The following is a 26,778-nucleotide window of genomic DNA, read 5'->3' as shown; positions in this document are numbered from 1 at the left end:
CTGTTGTTCTTTTATGACGTATCCTGGTGATTATTGTCCTAATAATTGGGCGCTGATACTATAAAGTTTGTTTCATGGTGACGTAAACCAAACACTGGTCTGAAGAATCATTATTTTGCTCATGGCGATGTCGCTTACTGTCCAAGTGACCAGGTGTTTTTTGTTGGTTCACTTGTTAGTTGGCAGTTGGCTGGCTTGGTTTTATCCGTCACCAGATTTCCTGAGGATTTTTATGAAGGTAAGTATGCTTTCGAAATGACTCACTAATTTAAAAAAAAAAATGCTTTTCTAGATTTGTAGCCTGTAATGCCAAAGATTATACACCTAACTAAATAAAATGAGTGTGCTTTTTTAAAATTTTCAGCTGCTGTAGTCACATTAGTCATGGATCCATGATGGCTTTAGCTAGAATCTAGAAATTGCTCATTTACTTTTCAAATGTGTTGTGACAAAAATTATGTATTTTACTAAGACTGATTAGATAAGAAAGTGTGGTTAACTCGTTCAGAAGCTTTTGGTTTATTTCTGAAAAATATTTTATCCAATGACCCCAAAAAGATTTGAGGTGTTCCAAATTTTTTTTAAGTGAATTATTTCATCGCTGCTTTAAGTTTGATATTTCAAACAATACTGGACCATGCCATTTATAGCCCAATGGAGGATTCAAGAATTACAAGAAATTAAAAAGAAAATTGTTCGCCATTCTCGTGTGTTTGGTCCTCTCCGAAAAAAAAAAATGAACTTGACATAAAGCCTACGACATCTGAAAATATCAGAGAAGAAAATTACTCTAGAACTGCATTTCTTACTGGATCCATTATTCATGAAACGTCGGCTTTGTCAGAAATGACAGAATCCATGATGCAGTGCCCTCCCGCATCAGTGACTAAAAACTCTTAAATATAATAATTATCTATGCCAAATATAGCAAGTTACTGTGCCTTTAGACATATTAAAAAGACCATAAACTGGTAGCCCCGAAAGGGGGTGGTACCATCAGTGCACCTCACGTGGTGCACTGTAGGCATTACTGAAGGGTCTTTGCAGTGTCCCTAGCCGCAACCTCTTTTCGTTCCTTTTACTGTACCTCTCTAACAATTGTTTCATAGTGCAACTGCGAGGTATTCTTCCTATTACACCTTTCAAACCTTCTTACTGCCAGTTTCCCTTTCAGCGCTGAATGACCACATAGGTACCAGCGCTTGGCCTCTGGCCTAAATTCTATATACTATTTTATTCTGTTCTATAAACTGGTACCGGAGATAGTCTGACACGAAAGCTTAAATCTGACGTTTAATTCTTCTCCAGGTCATCGGTGTGCTGACCTCCCTTTAGGTCACTCAGGAAAGGAACCGAGGTCACGGGAGTCTGCAAGCATGAACCTCCTCTTCTTCTTCCTAATCAAGATTTTCCTCTCGTCCCTCCTGGAGGAGGTAACGAGCACAGAGAGGGAGACGGACCCTGCCCCTTACGCGTCCTTATATAATGACATTGCTTTCAAACATTTTGGAAAGGAAATTAGGAGTAGGCGGAGCTATGGCGTAAGTATTATTATTATTATTATTATTATTATTATTATTATTATTATTATTATTATTATTATTATTACTATTATTATTATTATTATTATTATTATTATTATTATTATTATTATTATTATTATTATTATTATTTTAGAGTTGTTTTTCTTTCCCCTTCGTTGGATTTATATATATATATATATATATATATATATATATATATATATATATATATATATATATATATATATATATATATGTGTGTGTGTGTATTATTATATATATATATATATATATATATATATATATATATTTATATATATATATATTGTATATATATATACCATTATTATTATTATCATTATTATTATTATTATTATTATTATTATTATTATTATTTTAGAGTTGTTTTTCTTTTCCCCTTCGTTGATTTATATATACATATATATATATATATATATATATATATATATATATATATATATATATATATTATATATTTATATATATATATATATATATACTCTGTATATAATTATACTATATATACTGTATATAATAATTTACTGTACATACTGAATATAATTGTAATAGTCACAATGCCCTCTGAACTTCTCGAATTCTTCGCGCTTTTTGGATACGCTTCTCACTACAAAGCCTTTGGATCCAGGTGCAAGAAGTTTGAAGAAAGTATGATGTCCGGTAGCGGGAAACGAACCCGAGGTACCGTAATCACGACGCTGCCGGACATCATAATTTTTTTCAAATATCTTACTTATGTAAATGAAATTTAATATTTTTCTTATTATGTAAATGAAATTTTATATTTTTCTTATGTAAAAGAAATGTAATATTTTTCTAATAAAAGATAAAAAAAAAAAGAGTTTTTGCACTTGGATCCAAAGTCTTGGTAATGACAAGCGTATCCAAAAAGCGCGAAGAATTCGGTAAGTTAATGGGCATTGTGGCTATTACAATTACATATACTGTACATGTGTGTGTGTGTTTGTATGTGTAAGTGCGTGTGTATGCAACCTTTAAATGTGTGCCCCCCTGTCTATTTGTTTCCTATATTTATGTGCTGAAGGGGGGGAGGGGTGGCGGGAGTGTAGAAGAAAGCGACAGGCCCATGATGCTGAAACTACGGCTGTGAACGCCACAGTTTCATTCCCCTTCTCTTTACCTATCAGTGGTGTACTCTAGAAATCTTTAACTAAGTTTTTATCAAAAGTAATATAAAGACCAAAAAGACTTAGGACTAAAACTTCCAAATCATCAAACTGATTAGCGCGCTTTGTCTATCAATATCATTTTCTTTTAAATCTTTACTTATGCAGCTCACGAGAAACCTTTTTTACAATAAAGTTAGAATGAAATCCATATTTAGTTTGTAAATAAGAACTCCACATGACAGTTAATTGTTATTTTAATTATTTTCTGACATTATTCGTTTTATATATGTAACTCGAACGCTCACGTTTACAGACGTTTAAAACTTCATCAGGGCAGCGACATGTATGAGGGTGTATATAGTATGAGTGTAAGTTATATAGCCTTATTATTCTTTTGCATGGAAGGACTTCGGAAAAATACCACCATTTGGCGTAGACTTCATAAACTGCATCCGCGAGAAGAAAACGATGCAAGAAGCTAAGAACTCAACCAAGCAGCCCTCTTGTGCCGAGAGTCTGAAACCAACAGACCCCACAGTAGAAAACGGGAAATCCAGCGACCAAAATAAGCACAGTAACTCAGGAAAACGAAAGAAGAGGGCTCCAGGTGATGGAGCAAATGTTTATCCCTGGAAGAAGCAAGAGCCAAAGAACAGGGAATCAGGAACTGGGAAAAGAAAAACGTATAGAAAAAATAATAAATCCAAAACGGTTGGAAATGGACCTACGAGCGAGGAGAATAGCAACGACGACGACAGCGGAGGAAAAAAGAAACCTAACAGGAAAAGTTCTACCAGTAAGAAACAACAGTACGCCGGTAAACAAATGAAAAATAAAAGGAAAGGGAGAAAGGGGGGGAAGAATGTTACAGGACAGCACAAGGGAAACAAAAGTAAGGAAATCGTTTTATTTTCAGTCTTCCCTTTTTTACCACCTTGGTTAGATTTAAACTGAACAATTTAATGCACATTATTACTAATCCTACAGTTAATACCAGTTTTAACCGTACTTTTCTTCGAGATATTTTGCTATTTCGTACTTTAGGTATTCAGTAAACTTTCTAAGCAGTTTTCCGTTTATATAGACCCCATTTTAACAGTACTTTTTCGAGATATTTTGCTATTTTATACTGTAGGTATTTAGTAAACTTTCTAAGCAGTTTTCCGTTCATATAGACCATTATACCTAAAACAATTTTGCTCTAAATATACCATACCAACACATATTCTGGAGCTGGTCAGACATGCATCTCCACATCCTGGAGTAGACAAGATTACTGGTGGGGAACATGGTACCATCTAGTAGTATATCTTTCACAAAGGACAATATTTACTAAAATGGAAAAAAGTAAGAGGTCAGTGAGCTAAAAAAAAAAATGTGTCCCATGTAACAACACATTTAGGCAATGATGCTGAATTGAGCGTCTCAAAATATATCAAAAGAGAAAGTGCGTAACAATAGGCTACTGTTGACTTAGCAAACAGTCAAATTGCATATCTGTTTCATGAATAATTAACGGACATTATACGTTTTAAATTTTGCTCGGTAGCACATGTCGGGTTAAGGTGTCTATATATTAAAAGTGCCTCTTGCAACACATTTTTGTGATGCAGTTCGATTCTTTCTAGCCACAAGTCATTCAAGTTTGTAGTGATTTGCAAGGGAATTTTGTTTCCCCAAGCAATCCCATTTTCTTTAAGTCCCTGACAGAGCGTAGACTATTATTCCCTCTAACTGCCTGAGAGGGATTTTAATTTGAATAGAAACCATCACTTAAATTATCAAAGCTTCGAAGTGACTTAGCTTTTGCTACTTATTTACTAAACCACTGATTCTAGCATCTGATTTTGCAGAGAACACTAATCAGCAATAAAGTAAATGAACAGTGTGTAATCTCATTGTGTTCACAAGTGTTTGATCCTCAAATGAATGAGATTTAATTCATTCATTGAAGCTAATCCATACAGCCTCTGCTTACTCAGCTTCCTCAACGACTTTCAATCTTACAGCATCTGCATCTTGTGGAAACGCCTACACACTGGACGTGGGCGATACACTCTCCTTCAAACTACCGAGAAAGTATGTGGTCTGCGAGATTGCATTCGAGGTGAGTGGCTTCTTTCGTAGCAATGAAGCCGAAACGGAATTCCGTTAGAAAGTAGATTTTTTCCCATTCATTGGCGGGCGATAAGCTGATAGTGTGGAAAAAAATAAAAAAGTAAAAATTTAGTCTTTAAAAGAAATTCTTTCTGTGTATGCATGCAAGTGTGTATATGCATGTAAGTATGTATGTATGTGTGTGTGTGTATTTTTAAAGTATTCGAGGAAAATAATATTCATATTCGACCTTTTGTCATTATTATGGAGTGCTGTTTCCTTGGAGAACAGGTAGGTCGAAGGCTGTAATTGACAAAGGTGAGAGAGAAAACCACATGAACGCAAGTGGGAAACAACACAGCTGTTGTACCGTCAACACCAACAGATGTAAAATCCGTCTAAGGAATATTAACAGAAAATCTCAGTGAAGCAGGAAAAAATGCAGGCAGTGGATTTTTTTGCCTTCTGGCAGCCACAATGTCGATCAAAACAAGATTTTGCAAAGAAAGTTTTATTGCTGGAATGACTTCACGGGAAAATTAATACTGCCAGTTGTTATTTGAGCACTGCAACGAAAAATTTATTTTGAGAAAACCGTTTGGTAAGACAGGACTATATATGTTCGCTGCCAGAGCGGATAGTCTTTATTTTCCACATAATCAGAGGTATGGGACCTCTTTCTAACCTGACAGCGGAATTAATCTGGCCTCGTCGAGGTAGGAATAGGAAGGTTTTGACATAAGTATTTTTTCGCAAACAGATTTAACTACCCGAAGCAACAATAAATTTTGTCATTACATTTCATTACGTTTTGCTAGATATAACGGTAGTGGCAACACCACTTAGTTACAGCATCCTCTGTGTCTTATGAAATTTATGCTTTATTTTCAGACGACTTCAAGAGCTGCTTTGGACGTGAAGTGCAGCAGATTTTCTCTTCGACAATGTAGCTCTGAGTATCTGTACCTCCACAACGGCAGTGAAGACCAATTGTAAGTTTTCACCGTGAAATTATTATTGCCTGGTTAAATGCCGAATCACAGAAGGTCTTGACTTATAAGAAGCGATGAATATTATCTATGATTTAATACCAATGAAGCATGAATACTGAATTGCTATTAAGTAGATAATGACCGCGAATCATAATTATCTGTTAATGAAGATTATAAAAACGAATAACTTGGCAGATATTGCGGAAATACAGGCCCAGCGCAACAGACACAACTACAAACTGCTTATTTCTTATATGAGCGTTTACCGAAGAGCGCTGCCAAATCCAAGTTTCTCTGTACGATAACGGGAAAAAGTAAGTGTTATCAAGAGATTCCATTACTGAAGTTTTCTTAAGTTAAGTATATCTTAGTTTAACCAGACTACTGAGCTGATTAACAGCTCTCCTAGGGCTGGCCCAAAGGATTAGACTTATTTTACGTGGCTAAGAACCAATTGGTTACCCAGCAACGGGACCTACAGCTTATTGTGGAATCCGAACCACATTATAGCGAGAAATGAATTTCTATCGCCAGAAATAAATTACTCTAATTCTTCATTGGCCGGCCGGAGATTCGAACTCGGGCCCTGCAGTGTGCTAGCCGAGAGCGGTACCGACCAGTCCAACGAAGAACTCACTGAAGTTTTCTTATAGTGTATTCATTCATATATAAGCTTTTTCATGTTAAGAAAACTATTTCTCGACCAGAGTAAGAAAATGAAAAGGAGAAAAACAAGCGTTCACGAACTTCTCTGGTTTAAAAGGAAACTATGAATAACAAAAAACTGAAGACTTTAAAATTCTAATATTTTATATATGGCACCAATAGATAACTCGTCAACAGACTCTCAATGCATGTCAGAATGAATTGAAAGTTTTGGGCATATTCTATGGTTATATATGAGGATAGCCAGAAGTCAAATAATTTATAAAAGCAATGCCTATAGCCACATTTATTTAAAAGACAAAGAGACGTAAATATACAAAAAGTTCAAGCAAATCCTATGTAGGAGGAAAGACCGTGGCCAGCCAAAGTTACACAGTAGGTACAGATATCCTATCTTTTGTACAAGGTAAAGCAAAAAGGATATCAAAAGAAAATAATGCGAAATGTCTTCAGGTCTAACGAGGAATATACACTCTCTGTAAAATGAAATGATAGGGGAGATATAGGGACGAAAACAAGTTGAGCGTCAATTGTGTCACAATGGAATTCCTCGCAGCTAATGCAAGAAGGTAGTAAAAAGTGCTAAACAGAGTGAATGTTTTCAGAAAACTCAGTAACAGTTCCTGTTCACTACAGAAAAAAGGGCGAAACAGAATGAATGTTTTCAGAAAACTTAGTAACAGTTCCTGTTCACTACAGAAAGAAGAGCAAAACAGAATGAATGTTTTCAGAAAGCTCAGTAACAGTTCCTGTTCACTACAGAAAAAAGGGCAAAACAGAATGAATGTTTTCAGAAAACTTAGTAACAGTTCCTGTTCACTACAGAAAGAAGAGCAAAACAGAATGAATGTTTTCAGAAAACTTAGTAAAAATTCCTGTTCACTACAGAAAGAAGGGCAAAATAGAATTAATGTTTTCAGAAAAATTTGCAACAGTTCCTGTTCACTACAGAAAGAAAGACAAACAGAGTGAATGTTTTCAGAAAACTTTGTAACAGTTCCTGTTCACCATAGAAAGAATGGCAAAACAGAGTGAATGTTTTCAGAAAGCTTTGCAACAGTTCCTTATCACTACAGAAAGAAGGGCAAAACAGAATGAATGTTTTCAGAAAACTTAGTATCACTTCCTGTTCACTACAGAAAGAAGGGCAAAACAGAGTGAATGTTTTCAGAAAACTTTGTAACAGTTCCTGTTCACCATAAAAAGAAGGGCCAAGCAGAGTGAATGTTTTCAGAAAACTTTGCAACAGTTCCTGTTCACTACAGAAACAAGGGCAAAACAGAGTGGATGTTTTCAGAAAACTTAGTATCACTTCCTGTTCACTACAGAAAGAAGGGCAAAACAGAGTGAATGTTTTCAGAAAACTTTGTAACAGTTCCTGTTCACCATAGAAAGAAGGGCAAAACGGAATGAATGTTTTCAGAAAAATTTGCAACAGTTCTGTTCACTACAGAAAGAAGGGCAAAACATAATGAATGTTTTCAGAAAACTTAATATCACTTCCTGTTCACTACAGAAAGAAGGGCAAAACAGAGTGAATGTTTTCAGAAAACTTTGTAACAGTTCCTGTTCACCATAGAAAGAAGGGCAAAACAGAATGAATGTTTTCAGAAACATTTGCAACAGTTCTTTTCACTACAGAAAGAAGGGCAAAACAGAGTGAATGTTTTCAAAAAACTTAGTAACAGTTCCTGTTCACTACAGAAAGAAGGGCAAAACAGAATTAATGTTTTCATTAAACTTTGTAACAGTTCCTGTTCACTACAGAAAGAAGGGCAAAACAGGGTGAATGTTTTCAGAAAACTTAGTAACAGTTCCTGTTCACTACAGAAATATGGGCAAAACAGTGTGAATGTTTTCAGAAAACTTTGCAACAGTTCCTGTTCGCTACAGAAAGAAGGGCAAAACAGAATGAATGTTTTCAGAAAACTTTGCAACAGTTCCTGTTCGCTACAGAAAGAAGGGTAAAACAGAATAAATGTTTTCAGAAAACTTAGTAACAGTTCCTGTTCACTACAGAAAGAAGGGCAAGACAGAGTGAATGTTTTCAGAAAACTTAGTTCCTGTTCACTACAGAAAGAAGGGCAAAACAGAGTGAATGTTTTCAGAGAACTTAGTAACAGTTCCAGTTCACTGCAGAAAGAATGGCAAAACAGAGTGAATGTTTTGGCAAAACAGAGTGAATGTTTTCAGAAAACTTTGTAACAGTTCCTGTTCACTACAGAAAGAATGGCAAAACAGAATGAATGTTTTCAGAAAACTTTGTAACATTTCCTGTTCACTACAGAAAAAAGGGCAAAACAGAGTGAATGTTTTCAGAGAACTTAGTAACAGTTCCAGTTCACTGCAGAAAGAATGGCAAAACAGAGTGAATGTTTTGGCAAAACAGAGTGAATGTTTTCAGAAAACTTTGTAACAGTTCCTGTTCACTACAGAAAGAATGGCAAAACAGAATGAATGTTTTCAGAAAACTTTGTAACATTTCCTGTTCACTACAGAAATAAGGGTAAAACAGAATGAATGTTTTCAGAAAACTTTGTAACAGTTCCTGTTCACTACAGAAAGAAGGGCAAAACAGAGTGAATGTTTACAGAAAACTTTGTAACATTTCCTGTTCACTACAGAAAGAAGGGCAAAACAGAGTGAATGTTTTCAGAAAACCTTGTAACAGTTCCTGTTCACTACAGAAAGAAGGAAAACATGATCTGCAGAAAGATTTATAATGAGATAAATGCAGCCTCGTATCACTTTTTGTGAAAAGAAATTCTTACTATTACAAACTTTATCTTTACTAGACCTAGAAGGACAATATCTCAAATAGACATGGTATACCATCTTTCAATCCATATAGCTAATGTAATTGGATAAGGATATTGTTAAAACGTAACCTTTGTCTATTTAGCAAAGCCTTGGCAATAAGAATTTTGTAAGTTAGTGGTTCTTCAATGGGAATTATTATAGCTCTGTAAAAAAAATCCTGTATGTTTGGAAATCATTTTGGTAAACACGAAAAGACAACGAAATTGCCTGGGAGAAAGAAATGGTAGATGTAGAGGTTAACAAAAAAAAAAAAACTTGTGTGATTAGCATCACAAAAATGATGAAACGTATTAGCACCGAGAACTGGAACCAGTGAAAGTTACAAAAAAAAAGTATTTTCTAGTCCTTTCTGAAATTTTTGTTGTGAGAATTCGGACATTTAGTTTTCTATGAATTAACCCCATAAAGTGAGTAATCGCACCTCATACGCGTGCACCGTGAAATTACTCAAAGTAGTAAATGAAATTTAGTCATGGGTTATGTAGCAGAGACTGGAGCATATATTAAAATGCTAGAATTTGCACTGTGACATCCTTTTTATCTTTTTGGATATCTAATTTGGTTCTAAATGTCCTACTATTTTATCTGAAATTGAAAGCTGTAGCTATGTCTACTTGTCTCTTGATCGGCATGGTCGAATCCAGAGTGCCAGACTAGGTCTTTTATTCCGTTAAACACCTTAGATCACTTACCACTCTTTTTACTTAATCTGCACCAACTAGCTAGCCTACATATGTGTCTGGAAATACTAATAATCTAGTTTTAATTTCATTTTTCGGATACTCCTCTTTCTTGGGTTTAATCAGTAAGACTGCAGACATTTTTGTGGCATAGTTAAAGGGTTAATATCACGGGAATCTGTTAATTTCTTTTTTTCATATATTTCAGAAATGAAAGGAGGAGGAGGTTCTGGAAGTGGCAGTGGCAGTGGCAGTGGCGGTGGCAGTGCCAGTAGCAGTAGCAGTGGCAGTGGCAGTGGCAGTGGCGGTGGCAGTGCCAGTAGCAGTAGCAGTGGCAGTGGCAGTGGCAGTGGCGGTGGCAGTGGCAGTGGCAATGGCAGTAGTGGCACTCAGCCTACGCATTGTGCAAATGGTATGTAATTCATTTTCAAAAGATAGATAGATAGATAGACAGAGACATGATTATAAAATACAAACCTTGCCTTAAAACTGACAAATCAAAATAGAAGTTTATACATAAATTTTCATGCTCTAGTGGAGGCTGCTTCCAATTGTTATATAATCACATGTCCGCTTGCGCTCAAGAAGGAGCGGACTATTATTATTATTAAATATTATTCAGAAGATGAAACATATTCATATGGAACAAGCACACAGGGGCCATTGACTTGAAATTCAAGCATCCAAAGAATATGGTGTTCATTAGGAAGAAGTAAGAGGAGGTAAAGTGAAACACAAAAGGAAGAGATCCCACTTATTAAAAAAGAACAAATAAATTGATAAATTAATAAATAGATAAAAATGTATTAAAATGCAAGGAGAATATTATTAGGGTAGTAATGCACTGCATCTTCGCTTGAACTTCTGAAGTTCCAATTGCACGACATCCTCTGGGAGGCTGTTCCACAGTTCAACGGTGTGAGGAATGAAGGAACTCTGGAACTAAGAAGTTCGACAGCGAGGCACATTTACTGCATACTGGTGCTGCTGTTCAGTGAATCTGGTTGCTCTCGGCAGGCAAAGGGGATCAGGGATCAACTGTGAATGTGAAAGATCTCTGTTGAAATACAACTTATGAAAAAGTGATAAACAAGAGACCATCCGTCGATGGTCCAAGTCATAACTGCTACTGTTAGGAAACAGAAACCTACCACCACGAACCACTATCTACAAGAGATGAATCTCTGGCAGAAGCAGACGTCCACACCGGAGAACAGTATTCTAGTAAAGGAAGCACAAGTGACCTAAAACAGGCTGCATTGATTTTATCACTTTTTTAAATACAGTATATGTGGCCTTACGAACAATACCTAACTTTCGAGCTGCATTTGCTGAAACTTCCATTAGGTGTTTCTCAAAAGTTAGATGTGGGTCAAAAGTTACACTTAGAATAGTTAACACTTCAGACTCTTTCAGCAAAGATCCATCCACCTAAAGGGGAGGGTGGGGTGGGAAATCTGTACAAGTTCTGCTAATCAATAGTGTTTCCGTTTTACTGGAGTTCAGCCTCATACTCCACCGACTACACCATTCACAGATCCGGTCCATGTCCCGATTGAGGCTGAGGGCCACTCCATTTCTCATGTGTGGAGACTTTATGCACCCACAAGTGTTGCATCATCTGTATACTGAACGATCTTGTTTTCCAGGCCAACAACCATATCACTTGTATACACTAAAAATACCAGTGGACCAAGACTACAGAATAGGTCTTGGTTCACTAAAGATCCCGTCCACAGCAACTCGTTGCTGCCTTCCTATAAGGAAATCTTGAAGTAATCCTAAAACATATCCACCCACTCCAACATTCTTCAGTTTATAAAAAAAGTGCCTTGTGATTTACTAAGTCGAATGCAGCACTAAAATCTATTTGAATTACTCTGCACTCAAAACCCTAATCAAGGTTCTCTTGCAAATGGCATGTTAAGTCTAAAAGAGCATCGCAGGTACCTAACTGCTTCCTATATGCATATTGACTATCAACTAACAATCTTTTTGGTTCCACATACTTATATAGCGGCTTAAAAATAAGTTTTTCAGCAACTTTGTAGAGCACAGGGAGAATAGGGACTGGCCTCTAGTTACTGCAGTCTGCAGATATGCCACTCTGTGGAACAAGCACTGTATACTAAACTTGCGCTCTTCCGCAAAGATACAACGTCGACATAAAAATCTATAGAATCTATTAACCTTGGGAGACAACACACTAAAAAGTTTTTTTTAAAAACAAAGGGAAGAAAGCTATCAAGATTATTCAGAATTTTCTTAACACACCTGGAGCAAAATGCAAATTTTGTAAGAATAGGTTCAGGATGACGTCTATCAGGGAGACGGACATCCTCAGCTGATTGCTTAGCTTCAAAAGCGCTATAAAGTATTTCAGCCTTTTTCCTAGTGGTGGAGTGGAAGACGAGCCTGACCCAAAGATAGATGATGCCAATTTGGTCCACCATATATGAGGCTGAGTAATTCCTTCAAATTTCCTCTTCAAGGAATTATTGTAATTTCCCTCGGCTGTATGGTAAGTTCTACATGCAGCACGGAGGGACTCGACAAAAATGGTGTAATTTTCATTTGAACGATTTCGGCTCCATGCGTTTATTCTGGTCTGCTTGTCACGTTAGGCTTGTCTACATGTATCAGCAAACTATGGCTGGTCATTTGGCCTATATTTCATGACCTTTCTGGGGACATATCTGATTAAAATAACCATCAGCATTTCATTTAACTTCATGGGATCAGGATCTAACATAGCATCTGAAATACTAAGTGCCTGACAAGCTTCAGTAATACGATCCCAGTTGGCTCTGGATTTTAGCCAGACCGTTTTTCCAATGGTGGCATTAGGAATATACTGACTGACAGATATGTCTATCTCAAGGACACAATGATCAGAAGTGTCTATATTTTGACAGACCTTGGACTTCACAACAGTTGAAACATCTGTGAATATGAAGTCTAATCTATTGCCAGAAATATGCGTGGGTTCCTCAATTAGCTGGACAAAATCGGAGGATACACAGAACTCAAGAGCAGACTGGCCATGTTGATCTGTGGAATTTGAATTTAGCCATTCACTGTGCTTTGCGCTACAGTCTCCACAAATAACGAATGAAGCTTTTGAATCCTGTGACTGAGCCATACTAATCCTTTCCAAAAGACAGTCATATATAGAATCGTCGATATTTGGATTGCGGTAAACAGCAAATACATAAACAATGTAGAACTCACTGAAGATTTGAAAACAAAGGAACAATTCAAAGCAAGAATTGACAAAGAAAAATCCCAGTATTATGTAAAACTACTTCAGATTTAAACACGTTAGAAATGCTTTTTTTCTTTATCTACACAGGTATAAAAGTGTGTATAGTATATACAAATATATATATATATATATATATATATATATATATATATATATATATATATATATATATATATATATATATATATAGATATAGGTAGATAGATAGATAGATAGATAGATAGATAGATAGATAGATGGCAATATGCACAAAAATCAATTTCATTCACACTTATTCTGAAGTGAAAATCAGAAACTCGTGTTGATTTCTCAGTGTGTGGTGTTTCCTCGTCGAGCCGTGCTGGAACCCGCATCGTTGGAGGCAGCGATGCTCCCCAGGGCGCCTATCCGTGGCTTGTCTTAGTATGGATTGACGTCTCGGGATCTCGCATGCAATGCGGCGGAAGCATCGTCACCACACAACATGTGGTCACGGCAGGTCATTGCTTCGAATTTAGTGCGTAAGTTCTGTCTGCTGTCTCTGTCCGCGATATTTATATATATATATGGGTTGTAAATTTTTTACTTCAGCAAATCCTTCCCGATGTAGCTACTAGGCTCTGTTGTTATGTATAGCATTTTGAACAAATTGGGGCCCTCATCAAGGCGTAAGCGGCCCATTTTCACTTTGGCCGCCTCCCCCCCCCCCCCCCTGCGTCTTCCTGATACAATCTTCGGTGAAAGCCTGGTACAGTAAGTGTTTTTGGATCTTGAAGAGAAAGCTAAGGTCCATTAGCCACTATTTTGACGAGAAGAATAGTATGAATTCTTTTTCAAAAACTGACACTAATACTTCAATGTATCCTGGTTGTCATATGCCCACCAGTGCTTATATCAGTAAAACGCACTCCCTTAGTATTCAGTGATTACATGATAAAGTGTTTTCTCTGATTAATGGCATTGTCTTAACCATGAGAATTCAAAATAACTTTGTGTTTTAGGACTCTTTAGTTGACTTTTGCCTCTCATTCTCTTCTAGAATCAAAGATGTGATAATCACGGCTGGAGCGTATAATCTAAACAGCCCCAGCAAAGCTGTCACCCAAGTTATTGCTGCCCAAAAATACTTTCAGCACCCAAACTATGATTCTGCAACTCAGGTAAGACAACACTCAGAGAGAGCAGGAGGTTAGTATACTGCTAATTCATATAATGAGACACCCACCTTACCAGGTTTGATTTCTGAGTAGGGCAGAATACTGTGGAGCAGTGTTTCCCAACCTTTTTACCTTCGTGAAACCCTTCCAATAATAGTGATGTCCCAAGGAACCCCTACATAAGAAAATATTTTACAACCTTATTTATTTATTTCTCCTTCATAATGCAAGCAATATTTTTCTTTTTATAACCGGTTTAGGTAAAAAAAATTGTCTCTCAAATTTATTGACAATTTTGAAAAAAAAAATCAACATATTTTTCTGACAACTAGTTCAAACACATAATAACTGGATCCTTTTTCCAGTTTATTCACAATTCAAAAATAACTGAAATAATTTATTGAAGAGGCAATATCAATCAAAATAATACGAACAAAAATATATTGGCCCAGAATGAAATGTGCTTCTTCAATGTGACACTTGTGCTTGTCTTTTGGAACACAAAGCCTAATTCGATGTCGAATCTTTGATACGCACACACGCATTTCTTCTTCTACTGAAAGGAGACAGTTTCTTTCCTTGCTCTTTATACTTGTCAAATGAGAAAAAGCTTGCTCACACATGTAGGAAGTGGAAAACTGAAGCAAAATATTTATTGCTTTTCTGTGAATGGCAGGATATTCTTTTTTCACTGAAATCCAGAACTTGTCCAAGCATAGGTCTGTAAATCTCATCTTGAGTGTACGATCTGACTGTAATACACAAAGTTCTTCCTCTTCTCTTAAATTCAAGTTCTTGGGATGGGCATAACATTCAGAGAAAGGATTCCTCACCCAATCAAACTCTTGGGTTGAAAGGGAGGGAAAATAATGTTCAATTTTTATTTGCAGCTCTTCTAGGTGCTTTTGAATAAGACTTGAAATTTGCTGGTATCCATCTTCGCTTTTAAGCCCCTGCAGTAGCTGAAACATTTCAAGGTTTCCTTTTGAAACATGGTTTTTCCAAAGGTTTAGTCTTCTTTTAAATCCAAGAATTTTATCACTTGAAGTCAATACATTTTCTACAGAGCCTTGCAGTGACTTACTCAACTGATTCATGTGCTGAAAAATATATGCTAAGTAGGCTAGCTTCTGCAACCATTCTTCATCTTCAAAGCGCTCAGCGAAATCTGACTTGCTGTTTTCTTGAAAGTACTCCTGTAATTCACCTTTCAGCTTAAACACTCTATTTAGAACTCTTCCTCTACTGAGCCACAGAATTTCTGTATGCAGCAGGAGATTTTTATGCTCTTTGTCCAAGTTTTCACACAACTTTTTAAACATTCTGCAATGAACTGGTCTTTGTTTGATAAAGTTCACCATTTTGATGACATTATCAAAAACTTTTTCAATTCATCTCCAAGAGCTTTTGAAACCAGTACCTCTCTGTGAAGAAAACAGTGTGTAGTGACAGCATCAGCATTTTCTTGCTTTACAAGAGAAGCGAAACCTCTGATTGAGCCTACCATTGATGGGGCACCATCAGTGCAGATGCCAACACAATTCTTCCAGGAGAGACCTCTTTTTTCCAGATATGAAGACAAAATATTAAATATATCTCTTCCTGTACTAGTTTCAGGTAGTTCTTCCCGCAACAAAAAAGTTTTCTTGAATTTCACCCTCATTGACAAATCAAGACAGCTACGACATGGCAATTATTGGTTAAATCTGTTGATTCGTCAACCTGGATAAAAACTGTCATTTATTAGTTTATCACACAAAACCTCTTCAGCATCACGTGACATGTCATCAATGCGTCGACTTAGCGTATTGTCTGAAAGTGGAACATTTTCAATTGCTCGTACTGCATTTTGTCCCAGCATTTTACCCACTAAAATTTTACATGCTGGCATTATTAGGTTCTCGCCAACTGTGTGACTTTTCCTTTTTTGTGCGATAGGTTCTGCTACCAAATAACTAGCTTCCTGGGCATTTTCACTGACACTCACCGTACTCACAAAAGCAGCACTCTGTTTTCTTTGTGTTTCCAATAACCTCTTAAAATAATCGGCACTTTTATTTGACATATTACTGTGGTTTGTTGTGAAGTGTCTTTTCAGTTTTGCTGGAGCCATTGCTGCATTTGAGAGCTGTTTGCCACAGACGAGGCACAGTGGAATGGGACAACTTGGATCAACAGTCCATGCAAAGCCCATTGCTAAGTAGTTTTCACTGTAAAGACGTACCTTTCTTTTGTCCACTTTTGCCTCAGTCCTGAGAAATTTAGTAGAAGGCTGCATTTCTTCATCATTAGCCTCATCATCAGTATCAGTGACTGTATCACTGGGAGAATTTTTGTCCTCATGTTTCCTCTTCAAATATCGCCACATTCGACCATCAGACATTTCTGAAAAAAAAAAAAAAAAAACAGTAATGCACATTAAAGTTGATAGATACTTCCAGGATTGCAATTCTTCAGCCGAGAATAAAACTAAAGCCTATAGTCTGAATATAAGAAAAATGACATGATAAATAAATAACATTAAAACAAATAAGACAAAAGAATCTAATACAAAGGTAAACCAGAACATACTTACAGATCTTGAGAGTGAGCAAAGAGAGAGAGAGAGAGAAACATGTACATAAGTTTTAATGAACTAAAATAAACAAACATACCTAATTTTTCTAGTTTATATATCATCCCTATATGATGGGTAACAATTAATAATATATAACATGGGTGAATGAGGACTGTACCTACACGCCAGGGAGAACAGATGGAGACTGACAGGCTGTTGAAATCAGTCTACTCGTCAGAGCAAGTTACTTGGTTGCACACGAACCGCTCACATACAGTTTTATGTCCACTCTGACCACTAAGTCACCGTTTAACTTTACCAAATGTATCTGCAAATATATTCTCTGTGACTATTAAACTTTTTTAAAATGATGTGATGGTTTGAAAATATTGTTATAATACCCCAAAAATTTCCAAAAATATTTCCTTACATGTATAAGAAAATTAGGTTCGAAAAAAAACTGAAAAGGGAGGGGAGGGGGGAAGCTCTACAGTGTGCGTGAGCTCTCCCTTTTAAGCCAGACAATTCACCATAATGTCATGTGACACCTTAGCAAGTCGAACAAAGGTCCTTTGCCTATTACAGATGTTGTTGGGGAAAGTGCTGGACAATTATGAAAGTTCACAAAGAAGTCATCGTCTCTTTTTTGGCATGGTACGAATTTCAACAGATCAGACAAAAATCTTAGCGCTTTGAGGGTTACATATTATCGCAGGCGTCCACATCATAATGGTATCAATACTCCACCCTAACTTTTTTTATCAAATACGCCACTAAGGAAACAATACATTGCCTTCATGTTCCACGATATAAGCTAAATGGGCCAAGTATTGTTACTATTTTACCATAATGTTGTCACGAGTTCCCCGTGACTGAGAATCCACCACACCCTACCAAGATGTTAACTTTGTGTCTACATGAACCCCACAAGACAGCGCTTGCAAAGATATCGTCCCATGGTCTGTATAGTCGTGACACATTGTACCAAAGTAGTGCTTGTTCGTCATAGTTTCAAGTCCCATTAAACTTGTATCAAAATAGTATTGAGGCACATCGTGCTGCCATTGCACAGTATCGTCGCGTATGGTACTGGTGTCATACTGGCATTACAGATATCATAACCCAATCGTGACAGTAACAGAATTTTGAGCTTAACAGGCGTATGGGCTACATCTTTCTGAAGTTATAGGTCGGAGTGTATCATTGCGAATCAGTACAAAAAAAAAAATGGGAAAATAGTAGGTACATGGCTTTAGGCTCATTGCAATGATGCCAGTTGGGCCTCTGTTGACTTAGACAAGCTGCCAGCAAACTTGTCTTGAAATACTTACCGCGAACTAAAGCCACCCCACCTAAAGGGAAAGAGCGTAAAAGTAAATATGCAGATTTTCAACACCAAACATATCGCTTACAAGAAGGTGGCTGCAGCGAAAAAATAAAAACAGACATTGCTGAATCGAGGACGAATTCTGTACAGAACCTTTCCAAGATATTTACCAGTTCATCCTCTTATGCTCCGTAGACCAAGTGCATCATGTATCTCTATATTGCATGCACTGACTTGTCTTATTAGGCATTAAGGCCTCTCATTCCAGTACCTCTTTCACTCCATCTATCCAACACTCTCTGATTCTTCCTTTTCTCAATCCTTCTAACAATCCAAATCATTCACCCTTCCGCCAGCTAATCGTTACATGAGGCCAAACCATCTAAAAATGCTAAAAACCAGCTTTTTACCACCATGTAGGTGAAATGTATTTATTTACACCAAATATATATACACCTTCACATGTAATATGATGAATGTATCAGACTTATTATATGTTTTCTTGTCTCGATATTTACACCTTTTCATAAGCAGTATACGTGTAAACTTGCCTGCAATTCTCATTGGAAACTACTTTTAATTGCTAAGTTTTTTTTTTTTATTTGAAGTCTGCTCATTTGTAATCTTCATGTAAATCTGCAAACAACAATTATATAACAAAAAAGAAAGTCAACTTATTAGCAGTATCTTACGCAAATGCCTCTCTATTCAAGGAAAATGACATTGCCATTGCTGTTCTGAAGACACCCCTGAAGTGGACAAAAAACGTTGGGCCCATTTGCCTCCCAACCAAGACTAACTTTGATGGGAAACTGGCCCACGTCGCTGGTTGGGGGACTCTCAGCTACTGTAAGGGACACCGCTGTTATTTGTAACTCTTTTTGAAAACCCTTTGTATTATCAGTGCCATTCTGTCATTATGCTCTTTCACCTAACAACCGGATGTTTCTAAATCAAAATATATGCCATACAGTTTTATAGATCTGTAACACTCGCGCTAAACTGCACAACCATCGTTCAAATTAAAGTACGCCTGTTTACGCGAAGATGAAACTGCCTGATTAATAAATATTGCCCTCATTTCAGCGGGAAAAACTCCAAGCAAGCTGCAGGAAGTGGTCGTGAAAGTTCAGCCTCTTGGGAAGTGTGAGAAGTCGTATTCTAAAGCGTCCTTTGATGTCAAAAAAACCAACGTGAGTTCAAAAGACTGTTTTCTCCACAAAGGGAACCTCAGTTCACATATTTGATCATTTTACGTTTAACATACATTTCTACGTTAGTCACTCATGTTATGTCCTATCTTTACATGCTGTAATTCACATTTATATCCAGTATAGGCTACCCAGTTCTAAGGGATTCTCAGAAAATGTTGAGTAGAGCATCATAAAAAGTAATCCTAAATGCAGATTGTAATGTAATGGGTTTTGCCTGTTCTTTTCATAGATGCCTCTAAGAGCTCTAGATACAATGAACAACAAGTAAAAAATGAGCCAAAGTTTTTTCGGCTCAGTCGAGTTTTCTGTACAGCGTATAATGCTGTATGAAACACTCAGTCACGGCCCGGTGGTGGCCTGTGTTGTTGGCACCTATAGTAGCGCCATGCGCACGATCATGGTTAACTTTAACCTTAAATAAAAATAATAACTACTGAGGCTAGAGGGCTGCAATTTGGTATGTTTGATGATTGGAGTGTGATGATCAACATACCAATTTGCACCCCTCTAGCCTCAGTAGATTTTAAGATCTGAGGGCGGGCAGAAAAAGTGCAGACGGACAGACAAATAGCCATCTCAAACTTTTGCAGAAAAATAAAAATCAACAAGCCGTCAAACATAACAAAAGAGGACTAAAACAGTCTACAACTTAAAGATGATGATGAGCCGAAAAGTGAAGATGACAATGCGCAGTAAAACTAGAAATAAGGAATGGGTAGACGTAGTTCCATCATGTGTGAAAACCTCTGGATAATCAATAGGAATTCAAATATTGACCTGAAATAGAAAAGCACACTCCAAATAGTATTTTCGTCACAGCGCAGTAAACTTAATGCTATAGAGATCCTTGGATGAAGATGGAAGCACAATGAATTTCGGAAGGGAGGTTTGTTTATCCGTCTTTCGCACAATTTCTGCCTCCTTTCTCTTTCTCTTGCTCTCACAGACACACACACAAACACACACACACACACACATACACACACACACACACACACACACTCACAAACGAGAGGGCTTGTTCTCATCTTAGATCGAGAAAGCTGTCTTTGTCACAAAGAAACTGCTCATTGCCCCTGGTTGACCTTCTATTAGTCTTAAAGCTATTCTCACCTTATTGCATTTGCAATGGAAGATTATACAGAAGTTTTTTTTTTTCTTTTCAAACCTCTAGATTTGTGCTGCTTCTCCTGGAAAGGATGCTTGTCAGGGAGACTCCGGTGGTCCTCTAATGATCCGTGAAGGCAAAACTTGGTCAATGGTAAGCTATGCTCTCTTCAGAGGAAGAAAACAAACTGATGAGCAATTTTATTTGTTACTCCATTAATTGTACTCCTTTAGCAATGTATTTGTTTTGTAATTCAGTTGCAGTCTTTCTCATTTGTATATTTCTTAACATACTCAAACCCCATCAGTGAACCCTACGTATTGCATTGTAGGCACTGCTAAAGGGTCGTTTGTAGCGCCCCTTCGGCCCATAACTCCAATCACTGTTTAACCTTTAATTTTACCTCCTTTCCTGCTACCTTTCTTCAATCTTGCTGCCCAGCCTCGTGACTATGACTTTTGCTTCTGAATGCAACTGTGGAGTTGCCTTCCAGCTCCGCCAGTAGATCTTTGTACTTCATTACCTTTATTTTCTGGATCCAACTCCCTCTTTTCACTGTCCTAACGCTCAGTGACCTAAAGTATCCCCTTGGCTTGACAGCCCAAATTTCATAAATCAACATACTCAGGCCAGACCACCGTGATTCTGAAACTGCTTTTAGGGACAACAGTGCCAGTGGTGGCTCTGAATCAGTTTGAATATCTGTCTTTCGATTATTTTCTTAGTAAGGAATTCTTTCACGCGGCAATCATTATTTGATTACATCTCATGCTTTGGTTGGATTCCAATTTTCATGAGAATGACGAATATGTTTTTAAAGAACAGGAACCCCCACCCCCTGTCTAATTCCGTTTCATTCCCTGATAAGCTGGTTTTTAATGTGTGAGTTCAGTACCTAAGCTGAAGATTTATATGGTAGACGTCATATTATTAACATGGAAGAAACAGTACGATGGAGTTACCAATTATTTTTACCATATGAGGCAATTGAGTCCCATTCTGACGATAAAATGCAAGTGGTTAAGGTTAGAGAAAATGAGCAGCAGGAAGAGATAATTTCGGAACGTGGAAATGGGAACATTCCTTGTTGCGCAATTTGGCAAACAGTGAACTCCACAGGGTCCAGGTAGTTTATATCCTGACGGGTGCCTGTCATTTGACAGGGGCTTGATTCTGTCTTCGTAATGAATATACAATACCAAAATAGTTTTTGTCGGAAAAAAGATAACATAGACAGCTTGGGGCAGAGAGAAGTGGGATCAAATAAATTAATCAAATGGTATATTTGTACGTTGTTTGAGAGTTATTCAATCTGAAAACTTACCTTTAATAAACATAAATTTGCCTATTTACCCATCCCAACATCAGATTGGAATCGTGAGCTTTGGCATAGGCTGCGCTGAAGCTAAATACCCCGGCGTTTACACAAGAGTCTCTTCTTACAAGCAATGGATCCTAGACTCTGTGTCATCGGGTTCCTGTCGGTAACCAGCGGTATCCTGTCTTGCTGCCGTTGACTTGGGGGTGAAGAATATTGCAACTTTAAATTTTTTTCCATGGCGGCAAATGACGAGAAATATTTTGCGAGGGAATTTTACCTAGTTCTTAGATAGGGTTTCTGTGGTGAACTTGTGAACTCTAACACTTCTCTTTGATGATTCTAATGAAAATAATATTTGTGAACTGCCGTTCTTCAATGATATTTGCTACGGGTTTGATAAACTGGTATATAATTTGTTGCATGTTGTCACTTCCTTTGCTAACTTTTTATTAACTTATCTATTTAATTATTAATTTATTTAGTTTTTTATTTGCTTATTGCTGGATTTACATAGAGTGCAATAGATTTCAACATGAATCTTACGAGCTGTACTAGTTAAGGTTTTAGGAATAATGTTGTCTCTGTTCTGGTCCTTCTTATTTCCCTCATTCATGGTACCTGTATTGAGTTAATGAATAATGCAAGTGCACGCCCAAGACTTAGTCGTTACCAGTTACATGACGAAACCACCAACAGGTGTAATGTGGTTTTTAACAGTAACATTTAAACTGTCAGCTCATGCAAGTTAATTTGTCGAAGATTTTATACTCCAGCCAAAACTTTCAGATGCCGAGCGCATTTTCCCAATGCTCCTCCCCTAAGAGAGGATCAGGTGATGTAATTCTTCAGTCGGTAAAAATTAAAAGCCTATATGAATTTGTCTACTTCTTTCCGTAATTATAGCGTCACTTTAAAAGACTGGTTTTACCTATTATCAAATAGTTTCATGTCAAATGAATTTTAGTGTTGCACTGTCAACTCCTGGAATAGTCCTGTTGCTAATAAACTTATTTTGTAGAAAAATATTCGTGTACAAATATAGACAGGGGAAATTTATTTTAGTTTTCATCAAGATTTTGTTGAAAGATACATTTTACGAACATGGTTCTTATTTCTAAAAGTAAACTTCCGGCAAATATATTAAAGAAACTGCCTTGCTTGCAGTGAAGCCAAAATTTGCCTAGAGGTAAATAAAAGAAATAGGTCTTCTCCCTTTTCTTTGCAAATCTAGGTATTCATTTGTATTTTCATAATCTTGATGTGAATCTGTGATGTTCGCCTATTTTGATGCTTTATTAAAAAACCAAGGGCAGCTTTGTCAACGCGTTCTGAGAAGTTTGCTCATCGTAGCTCGTAAAAGATGAAATAAAGGTTTTAAGGAAATCCAGATCTTTAATAAAAAAAACCTAAGGTAAATGTAAAGTATTTACCATAATGCGGTAAAACATTTCCAAGAGAGGAGATTCAATGAGGAGAGAAAAAAATTTGTGTTAAATTTCACACACAGGCATTCTATAGAGAACAGCTTTCCGTATCATAATTTTAGCCTCTTCTAAATCTGTAAAATAGGGTGAAAAAATACAGCATTATATTTTTGAAAAATATATTCAGACACATTAGACAAAGTTCAGGTAGCTGTACTATCTAGAACAAATATGGCAAAATAAATAAGGCTATTTACATAAGTAACTGCACGAGGCTTCTTTTTTCAGGTACAAAAACATTCATACAGTGATATGCATAAAACTGGTCAACGTATTTAGATGAAAGATATTATTCCTATAAATGCGTAATTTTGGTTAAAGATACTGTTTATGCTTCGTAACAGATACATTTTCTGTTCAGAATTTTGAGTCTCGGTAACTGAGTATCCATAGTTTATGATGTGCGCTCCTGATATAAAAAAGGAATAAAACCTGTCATTAAGAGAAATCAAAGAACAATAACTTGCAAACAATTGTATAATATTTGGTCTAATTACAGTTGTGATGTTTTAACCTATTCAGTGACGGGAAGTCCACTTCAGATTCCATTACTTTTAATGCTTGAGATATTTTACCTTAATACAGGACCCCTAGACATTCACATTCACTCAGTCATTTTTATTCTTCAGAATCTTTTCAGATTAATGGACATCGAAATTATGGAAAATTATTTAATTTTCTCTTGCGTGAAAATTTAATCAAATTTGTACGTCCATCTGTTGAATGGCCTCACAGATGTGAATGCCTTCATGCCCATGGGTTTACAATTCATTAAAATATGGAAAGCACCAAAAATAAAAAAAAAGGACAAAAATTACGAAGTAGAAACATTAATTTATTAAATCTGTGAAAACTACTGATAGAACTTGTTTGTTTTTCTATGTTTTCAAGCATGAAGATTCATAATAAAAAGGCATATGCTTTTCAATACTTTTTCCCCTTTTTGGGTTATATAAAATCAGCCACCTAGGATAATATATGGAATAACCACCCCACGACTCACCCAATCTAGGTGATGTAAAATCTACTTAGAAAAGAATCTATAATGCTTATTGCAATTTTCTTTTTTATAAACGAGGGGAAAAACCATGTATGAATATCAAGCAAAGATGAGCATTGGAAAACAGATTATTCAAGAATAAGTTTCATCTACACTTTTCTGATATGATTAAGCACGCAAATGAGTCTTCTCGTTCACATTTCTGAAACTTATCTTTTTTTGCTGGAGTATTTCCACAAAGGCAATTGCCAGGTCACACAATTTACATCTATATAACACAAGTGCAATGAAACCTATGAATGTGTGCCACACGCAACTTACTTGCAAAAATATCCACAGTATATATACAAATGAAAAATTAACCAGCATAACCGCTGTAGACCAGATATGTATACGATACTCATCTGAACAGTAACTGATTTCAGATAAGTTTCACGAACTCACAAAAGCTTTTGGTTAACTTAGAGTGACATCTACGTTCCTCTTAGAGTTTGTTGGTGGTGGCACGTAGGCTTTTAATAAGTGATCAAGCTATCAGTTGAATTTCACAAAAGCAGCATTCACTGAATGCATTAAGGTACACCAGTCAGTGACTGGAATAATACTGCATTCCATGCATTGTGGCGCCATCTAGCCTTCCTCACTTGCTGGAGAAACTCAAAGTACTCGGTTCCAGCTAGTCGCATGTGCTATCTTTTACTGTGGCGAAGATCCACTGTGCATAACTTGGAACCAAAGTGTTGACCCCAGGAAAGCCAGGCACGGCGCACTTGAAACCAAAGGATATAATGCCTAGCTGCAAGGAAAAGTCATCAGTCACGACTGTAGTGCAATATGCATTATGCTCTACATAAACCACTATAATTTCATTAGAGCTGATGTAACATAAATAATAAGTTGTAAGTTGTTTAATTCTTGGGAAAACTTGATTTGAATTTGCCTAACAAACTGCTTGTTCTTCTGAAACATAAATCTTACCTGATACCAAGAAGTTCCAATTTGGATCAGGACTGGCCCTCCGGAATCTCCCTCGCAACTGTCGATTCCTGGTGCTGCAGCACACACCTGGAAGAAATTGAATTGATAATAAACTGATTAACTTCCTGTCTGGCAGTTATCTGCATTTCATAAAAAGTGGACATTTATCCCCAATTAAGAATATTGAGCTGATAATGCCAAGATCCCAAACGTATGATTTAATGCTGAGGAAGAAATCCAGACCACTTACATATACACTAGTTAGCCCCAACGCTTACATGCTGGCAAACCAGACGCAAGAAGGTTGGACAGACCTTAAATAAAGGACAAAAAATCACTGTTGTAGCTCTTAGGATCAGCTCTGTCATCTCCTCAAACAGAGAGGAGCTTTGATGAGAAGAAGAAAGAGGGTTCATGATAAAGCAGACAGTCAGCAAATACTGGCGAAACCAGAAAAGGAGCAAATATAACGCGAGCACTCACTCTTGCCGAATACATGAAGGTATTTTAACTGAGTGTCACTCTCTACTTAGTCATCATACTTACGTGGTCTCGGGTAATGGGGTATTCTCCATCGCCAGCAGGTAAAGTAGAGTAATTCTTGGCACACTCGTTGATATCAACAACGATCTGAGTTGCTTCGTGGAGAACGCTCGGATCTCTTCCCTCTACGGAAAACATTCAGCTTCATTATTGGAGTCATTTTTTGAGAAAATGTGAAACTTCTGACAAATTCTTGATATTACTACCAACGTGATTACTTTTTGAGGGATTTTTGGTGATTTTTATAACCCCCTACCCTCAAAAATGTTACTGATTGGCTGGGGATATAATGCCTCAAATACAAAGGAGGGCTCTCCAACTGAATCGATTCCAACGGGACATGCGTTCAAGACGCTATACAAAAAATTTACTTAAATAGAACTAATCATTTTTATCGGTCTATGACAATTAAAAATAATTTGATACATCTGAAACATTACTTTTAGTGTTTTAGCGAAAAATCAGAATTTATTTCAGAGCCCAAAAATTGACAAATCCAACTTGTAACACTTACGGTACTTTAGACTCCCCCAACCGAGGATGACCACTGGAGACCCCACATAGTCTCCTGGTGGTGCTATGCAGACAGGACCAACTCCTGCCCCAAACACCAAAGCCTTTTTCAGCTTTAATAGTGCTATATCGGCTGTCTGTCGAAAGAAAGAAACAAATGTGCTTAAAAAATTTGTCATGAGGTAATTTTTCAAAGGGACTCTGTTAAAAAGCAATAACCAGATAGATATTAAAGGGTAACATTAGCAGGGTAATTTACCCTGGAAAAAAATTTGCCTTTCGGGGAGCATTAATAAAAGTTTTGTTCCTCAGATAACCAGCTAAAAGTCTGTTTCCTCGAAAAAAAACTCCAATACTTCCTCAGTGAAAATTTACATCAAGTAGG

At 36.8% G+C, this 26,778-nt stretch overlaps 2 protein-coding genes across 2 annotated transcripts in view; one reads left to right on the top strand and one right to left on the bottom strand.

Moving 5' to 3' along the window:
- Nucleotides 1-22,880, top strand: part of LOC136844429 (uncharacterized) — a 29,426-nt gene extending 6,546 nt beyond the window's left edge. Inside the window, exons 2-13 of the mRNA XM_067113659.1 lie at nucleotides 1,309-1,541; nucleotides 3,098-3,584; nucleotides 4,702-4,799; nucleotides 5,681-5,781; nucleotides 5,977-6,095; nucleotides 10,156-10,359; nucleotides 13,526-13,712; nucleotides 14,231-14,351; nucleotides 18,946-19,081; nucleotides 19,319-19,425; nucleotides 20,621-20,707; nucleotides 21,923-22,880. Of these exons, the coding sequence (XP_066969760.1) occupies nucleotides 1,377-1,541; nucleotides 3,098-3,584; nucleotides 4,702-4,799; nucleotides 5,681-5,781; nucleotides 5,977-6,095; nucleotides 10,156-10,359; nucleotides 13,526-13,712; nucleotides 14,231-14,351; nucleotides 18,946-19,081; nucleotides 19,319-19,425; nucleotides 20,621-20,707; nucleotides 21,923-22,042 (1,932 nt within the window). The 5' untranslated portion in view covers nucleotides 1,309-1,376 and the 3' untranslated portion in view covers nucleotides 22,043-22,880. The remainder of the gene's footprint in view (nucleotides 1-1,308; nucleotides 1,542-3,097; nucleotides 3,585-4,701; nucleotides 4,800-5,680; nucleotides 5,782-5,976; nucleotides 6,096-10,155; nucleotides 10,360-13,525; nucleotides 13,713-14,230; nucleotides 14,352-18,945; nucleotides 19,082-19,318; nucleotides 19,426-20,620; nucleotides 20,708-21,922) is intronic.
- A 636-nt stretch (nucleotides 22,881-23,516) lies between these two features.
- The window catches only part of LOC136843966 (serine proteinase stubble-like), a 60,688-nt gene continuing 57,426 nt past the window's right edge, over nucleotides 23,517-26,778 (bottom strand). The window contains exons 10-13 of the mRNA XM_067112982.1: nucleotides 26,395-26,530; nucleotides 25,884-26,005; nucleotides 25,338-25,424; nucleotides 23,517-25,155 (exon numbers count right to left, since the gene is read on the bottom strand). Coding sequence (XP_066969083.1) covers nucleotides 25,036-25,155; nucleotides 25,338-25,424; nucleotides 25,884-26,005; nucleotides 26,395-26,530 — 465 coding nt within the window. The 3' untranslated portion in view covers nucleotides 23,517-25,035. The remainder of the gene's footprint in view (nucleotides 25,156-25,337; nucleotides 25,425-25,883; nucleotides 26,006-26,394; nucleotides 26,531-26,778) is intronic.

Source organism: Macrobrachium rosenbergii, chromosome 12 (genome assembly GCF_040412425.1).
Source record: "Macrobrachium rosenbergii isolate ZJJX-2024 chromosome 12, ASM4041242v1, whole genome shotgun sequence".
NCBI classification, from domain to species: domain Eukaryota; kingdom Metazoa; phylum Arthropoda; class Malacostraca; order Decapoda; family Palaemonidae; genus Macrobrachium; species Macrobrachium rosenbergii.
Note: the sequence above shows the minus strand (reverse complement) of the source record. Positions and strands in the feature narration are given on the sequence as shown.